Source organism: Brachyhypopomus gauderio, chromosome 1 (assembly GCF_052324685.1).
Source record: "Brachyhypopomus gauderio isolate BG-103 chromosome 1, BGAUD_0.2, whole genome shotgun sequence".
Lineage (NCBI taxonomy): Eukaryota > Metazoa > Chordata > Actinopteri > Gymnotiformes > Hypopomidae > Brachyhypopomus > Brachyhypopomus gauderio.
In genome coordinates this window covers 32408750-32415360 of record NC_135211.1, presented here as the reverse complement: position 1 = coordinate 32415360, position 6611 = coordinate 32408750, and the positions used below count along the sequence as shown (strand labels likewise).

The 6611-nt window shown below is 42.4% G+C and overlaps 1 protein-coding gene across 3 annotated transcripts in view; it reads right to left on the bottom strand.

Moving 5' to 3' along the window:
- LOC143517611 (disabled homolog 1-like) overlaps nucleotides 1-6299 on the bottom strand; it is a 24729-nt gene extending 18430 nt beyond the window's left edge. For all 3 annotated transcript variants that reach the window (XR_013131996.1, XM_077010330.1, XM_077010336.1), the window contains exon 1: nucleotides 6166-6299. Coding sequence is in view for 2 of the 3 variants with exons in the window: in XM_077010330.1 (XP_076866445.1) it covers nucleotides 6166-6232 (67 nt within the window). In the remaining variant the exon portion in view is untranslated. The remainder of the gene's footprint in view (nucleotides 1-6165) is intronic.
- Between the last annotated feature and the right edge of the window lie 312 nt (nucleotides 6300-6611).

Sequence of the window (6611 nt, the reverse complement as noted above, 5' to 3'; positions counted from 1 at the left end):
TACCATGTTTGGTAAACAGCAGAAGAGCAGCATAAGTGCTGCATAATAAGCTTGTTGGCATTTTAATGTACATATATTGGCACCTTCCACACCTTCAACATCGAGTGATCGTGGCGGTGAGGGTGAGGAAGGAGACCACCTTGGCCCTACCTAGAGACAGTGTTTACGTTTGCCGGAGTGAAAGTAAATTCCTATAGGATGATGTGCCATCTCTGCCTCCTAAAGAGGGTGAAATATTGGCCTTCAAAAATTCACCTTCGAACTTGAAGAAACACATCAATGTAAGTTATAAATATAATGCACAGAAGACACACTAGCTTTAGCTGTCAGTAAGTGCTAGTTAGGTTAGATATCTTAGCTAACTAACCTTTATGTTCATGACGTGCTGCAGTATTAACATCAGCTAGCAATCATAAAACAATGTCATGCTGAGTTGTGTTTTTAGCAACAGTATGCGTGTCTCTTTTCATGCTGACTAATCATGTGCCCATTTTTATAGTGTAGTGTTTTTATAGAGTAGGCTCAACCTTAGAATCCGACGGACGGATTTTACGTCCAAAATACGCCTCGTTTTCTCAGCGAAATTAAGGCGAACTTGTACTTGTGTCAAACCTACGACGTAGCGGGACATAGGTTATCTGTTTTTTGTGTACGTGTTAAGCCAAGTTATTTAAGTTGCTACTTGTTTGTACATACAGAACACTTGTATTTGTGGTCTTTGACATCTTTGATTTGTAAGTGATATATAAAAACAACTGATAATCAAACTTTGACAGCTTTCTTTAATTAATTCAAAACACAATACTTGTACTTTTTACTTTCAGTACTTGAGTAATAAATTTTAGAATAAACTACTTGCAATTAGTGTTGCACGGTATACCGATACTAGAGTAGTATTGCGATACTTCGTCATTAAAAACGGTTATAATTCCCCAATTGGCTTAGTATCGGTGCTATAGGACTGAGAGCGTTTTTTTTTCTTAAAGAGCAGTATTTCCAAAGAGTGCCACACGGGGGCAGTGTGCGCGTAACAGCAGTGCAGCGCTTGCCTCCTCTCTGCAGAATAAGAAGAAAACGTGTAGGATGGCTGCTAATACAAGCAATATTGCGGACCGTCCTCAGCTTGTGCACGAAGCGAAATATGGAATTATTTGCATACATTTCAGACAGTCATGGCAACCCTGTGGACACATCAAAACCGGTCTGCAAACGGTGCTTTAAAGCTGTACCAACCAAAGGAGCCAATCGACTCTTTTTACATAAAATGCGTTTTTCGATTGACCCACCCAAGCTGCCGTAATGCACAGAACAGTTTGTAATGCTAAAATGGCAGCTAAAGCAAACGCAGTGTGTTCGTAGCCCGTCTTAAGTTAAATAAGGACTTTTGTAACTTTGACTGATTTGACCATTGAGATTTGAAATGTCTATACGGTCAACACTAGTCACATGGTTTTTCTTTTTTGTGTTCTGCAATTATATTGCTGTTGGCCGGTTCGAAAAGCCCCTGTTTGGGACCTGTGATAACTTGGTATGTGCTCCAACTGCATTTGAAGCAGTTATCAAGTCTGTTTAAAAGTACATGTACATTGATTCAAGCATGTACAGACATTACCCAAACACGTGTGTCTCCTAGACACGCATGAAATGGACCGTCAATCATATGTTTTTCATTTCACATTTACGGCATTTGGCAGACGCCCTCATCCAGAGCGACTTACATTTTTATCTAATTTTTATACAAGTGAGTAATTGAGGGTTAGGTGCCTTGCTCAGGGGCACCTCAGTCATGGCCTCAGGTCTGGGAATCGAACTCACGACCCTCCGGTCACAAGATCAGTTCCCTAACCACCAGGCCATGACTGCCCCCTTTTTCACCTTTCCAACAATGTAATGTGGAAGCCCTGTTGCTTTTCAAGCAGTTTGCTTGGAACACAGGTGTTTTTCTTAGCAAACCATGTACATTCTTTACACAGCAAATGTAAGTGTTTATACATAAATGCCCACATACACACAGATGATTGTAGAGCTCACCTCCAGCAAAATTATTTGAACCTTGTGAGGTCATCAGTTGACTGACTATTTTGTTTTGTCTGTCTCGTCAACACTATGTAGCTGTTTATGATGGGTAGTATTAAAATTTTATATAAAATAAACAATTGATTTGGCAGTTGTTTTATTCTGTAACAATAGACAGGCATTAAAACAGTCAGGCATTAGGTTGTGGCAATGGAATCATTACAAATGTGAAGGAAGGTGTACTTTAATACTTTAAAAAAGTATTTTTTAAAAGCATGTACTTCAGTACTTTCACTTAAGTAAGATTTTGAACATGCAACTTTCACTTGTATCAGAGTAGCATTGGACCAGCGGTATCTGTACTTTGACTCAAGTAATGAAATTGAGTACTTTGTCTGCCTCTGCGTGGGACCCATCACCCAGGACTGAACCCTGCCGTGGGACCCATCACTCTGTCATAGCTCAGACACTTTGTTCCCATCCGATGTGACAGGTGTGTCTGACTCACACTGTAATCCATACTGCAGTGCTCTCACCAGTGAACCCCTATAGTAGAGCTGATTAGGATGCTACTGTCTGCTGTGTCTGGCCTGTCAAACGCCCGAGGAGCAAGAGCCTTGTGTTCCTATCAGATCCACAGTCTTCCAACAGCAGTGCAATTTAGCACCATGACAGCTATCAAATTGCCCCAGTGCAGCAAGTACCCAGAGAAACAGCTCAGAGCAGATGTACTGCTGGCAAAAGGGCTGTTATTGGTTACTGTATATAGCAGAGGGAGAGAGAATGAGAGGGACAGAGAGAGAATGAGAGTGAGTGAGAGAGAACAGGAGAGGATGAGAGGAGAGGAATAGGAGGGTGTCAGAGAGAGAAGAGTGAGCATGAGAAAGAGAGAGAGAACAAGGAGGGTGAGAGAACAAGATAGAAATAATGAGAGAGAGAATGAGTGTGTGTGGAGGTGCACTGTAAATGAGATTTCTTCCTTCTCTCTCCCTGTCAGTTCAATTCCATTTAATTTTTGATAACATCTCTCAGTAAACCTCAAGCTAGTATAAGAGTATCACCTGACCCCATTCCTGATGTGAGTGAGAACATCACTTGTCCTGAGAAGGCAGAGTGTTCAGGTGGCTGGTAACACCAAGTTAACACTGGTAACCATAGATAATCCTATGCAACACTAAGTCTGGGTAGTCAGGCTATCTGCACATTTTTAAATCTCAAATTCAATGACTTTTAAGACCTTTTTAATACCTCTCACAAGAAAAAATAATACTATTACTGGGGATGCAGGTGTGTTCCACATCGTTGACGGGGGGGGGGGTGTGGAACGAGAATTGTTGACCGGGGGCTGGGGGGGGTGGCGAACTCCAACGTTAGGAATCTAGCACTAGGACCCTGGAGCGGTTATTTTCTGCATGGTCCTAGCGATAGATTCGGCAAAGTTCACATCGCGCCAGAACAACTGAACAACAGCACACTTATAATAATTTAATGCCTCCCCTCATAAAATTCCAGACATTTTAAGACATTTTTAGGCCTTGAATATGGAAAACTAAATTTAAGACATTTTAAGACTTTTTAAGGACCCGCGGGTACCCTGGTAGTGTAGTATCTGTTGAGTGGTTAGGTGACCCTAACCCTTCACCCGTGACCCCAGATCACCCACTTCCACCAATTACTCACAACTCCTGTTTCTTCAGTGACCCTGCAAATAGCAAAACAGAACATTATGCTGGACACTGCATGTCTTTATTCTAGTGTCTACAGAATGTGAAGCAATAAAGGATTTAATCAAATTCAAAACATTATCCTTGTTATTTGCAGTATATTTACATTATTAAAAAGGGATTTTCCCTGTGTTAAATATTTCCTTCAAAAGACTAACGTGATCTACTGTTGGAATCTAAACTAACTTAAAATAAATGTATAGCCATATGTGCTTACTTTCATTTTTGCACATAAGAATCTTCTCCAATGCAACACTTGTGACTGTTGTTGTGCCTTGACCTGAATTGCTATATTCAGTTTTTAATAAATGCTAAGAACATCTCATGGCAAGACCAAGCAGAGCACTCTCTCTGGTTCTGGGTTTCATGATGATGATGATACATCATGCATATCCACACAGTCATGTGTAGCTGAAGCTGAGACATTAAATTTGTGTGTGTGTGTGTGTGTGTGTGTGTGTGTGTGACTGGAATGAGCAGTCCTAACCTCTTCTGGGCTGTACGTGTGGGTGTGTGTGTGTGTGACTGGAATGAGCAGTCCTAACCTCTTCTCCTGGGCTGTACGTGTGTGTGTGTGTATTTGTGAGTGTGTGTGTGTGTGTGTGTGTGTGTGTGTGTGTGGGGGGGGGGGGGGGGGGGGGGGGGGGGATGTCCCGATCCGATACCAATATTTATTTGCACTTCCGTTCTGATACCGATACCGGCCTATCCAAGCTTGTATTAAAGTTTAAAGTTATTTAGAAGTTATTATTTAACTTACTTTGTTGTCAAACTCATGTTGAAAAGCGTTTTACTCTTGATAACAAGTAGCCAGCTGAATTAGGTACGTTTGAATAATACACAATGGTTGGTAAGGAGAAAACTGACCTGTTTATTTAGCAATTAATAAACTCAAAATAGACAAAATAATAAATAACAAACAGAAATGCCATCAGTAAACCAAGGCTTAAAAAGCCATAAGTGCAAATAATATTGTAAATTGTATTTAAAAAGTGGCAGTTTGTCATGCTTCGCAAACGTTTCTGCCAGTGTTAGTTGTGTAGGACCTTTCTTTTTGTCTTCGGTTTTCTTTAGAAACTCTTCATGTTGTCTATGGTGGTATTTCGCCAGTGGCGGACTTAGCAACTTGGGGGCTCAAGGCGAATTTAGCTAGGGGGCCCATCAACATTAATATGCGAGAAATAAGTTCAGGTTCACACTACACGATTTTAGGCTGGTTTTTCAGTCGCCGACTGTTTTTGTAGATCGCCGACAGAAACTGTGGTCGGAGGCAAATCGGGGATCATTCGGCGCTCGCTCAGTCGTGTGGTGTGAACTGCTGAAAGACGCTCGCCGAGCCGTCGCCCAACTCATATCTAGCATGTTTCATATCTAGCCCAGTCGGCGACTGTGAGTCAACAGCAGCGTCTAGCTTCATACAACTTTACTACAACACTGTGCTGTGTTTAAGTTATTGTGACAGCACTGGAGAAATAGTGCGATTGACTATATCTATGTTCACTGCAACGGAGAGATGAAATAATTCTGGCAATTTGGGACTATGGAGTGGTTAAACGGTAAAAAAATAATAATAATAACGAAAATGTGGGAGTACATGTACATTGTTTTTTATCTTCTTCGTGGTGTTGCTGGTTCTCGCGAGTGTTTCGTTTTCGTGTTCTCGTGTTTTTGGACGGCAGCCAGATGAGTCGGCGATTCCCCAGTCGTTTAATTCGTGAGCACGCGTCGCCGATCAGTCATGTAGTGTGAAAGCCACAACAACTGAGAGACTCGCGATTACAGCACAACCAGTCGTGTAGTGCGAACGGCACAAAAACCTGATGACTGAAAAGTCGTGTAGTGTGAACCTGGCTTTAGCTAGACAAGGGGGCCCTACAGTGGGAGGGGCCCAAGGCAATTGCCTAGCAACGCCTCTATGCAAAGACCCGCCTCTGTATTTCGCTAAATGCTTGCTTAGATTGGTTGTATTAAAAGTTCTTACAGCTTTACCACCAGGCTTTGACTTTACTGTGGCATATGTTGCACTCTACATATTCGTCTTTGTCGTCCTTTAAGGTAAAATAATCCCACACAACTGACATTTTTTACCGATAAGTTCAAATTTACATGGCCGTCTTAATGGTTAGGAGACGCTATGCCCGTGTGCTGAAGGTGTGCTGGAAAATGCGGACCGGATTTTACTCACTGGTGAAAACACAGCAAAAACTAGAATGGATTATCTAAATGGGTGCGCTGGATCGGACTTAAAAAAAACTGGATCGGGAGTCTGGATCTGCATTTTCATGTGCCTGCCGATCAGATAACGATACGCATTTTTTGCAAATATCGGCTGCCGATCCGATCCAAATATCGGATCGGGACAATCCTGTGTGTGTGTGTGTGTGTGTGTGTGTGAGAGAGAGAGAGAAAGAGAGAGAGTCCTAACCTCTTCTCCTGGGCTCCAGTATCACACTGGTTTTGACGCTTGTTTGTGTTTCAGCCGCTGTTGACATCCTCCTGAGTGCTGGTTCTTCTTAAAATCATGGAGCTCATCCAACACTCTCCTACACCTTCCACTCACTCCCACACCACACGCTCCTCCACCTCAGCTCTGTCTACCTCAGGAATACATCCCCATCCGTGATCAGAAGGAGGCAATAGTGTGGAGTCTTGGTAGAGTAGTCCTCAATAGAGTGTAATCTGGGAGCCTGGGTTGTGTAATGCTCTGTAGAATGGAGCCTGACTAGTGTATCCCACCAAAGAGTGAAGTCTGGGTAGTGTAGTCTTCTGTAGAATTCACTCTGTGTAGTGTAGACCACTGCAGAGTGGAGTCTATGCTTGTCTTCACCCTAATCCAGTTCCGTTAGTTCAGATTCAGTTGATCCCACACTG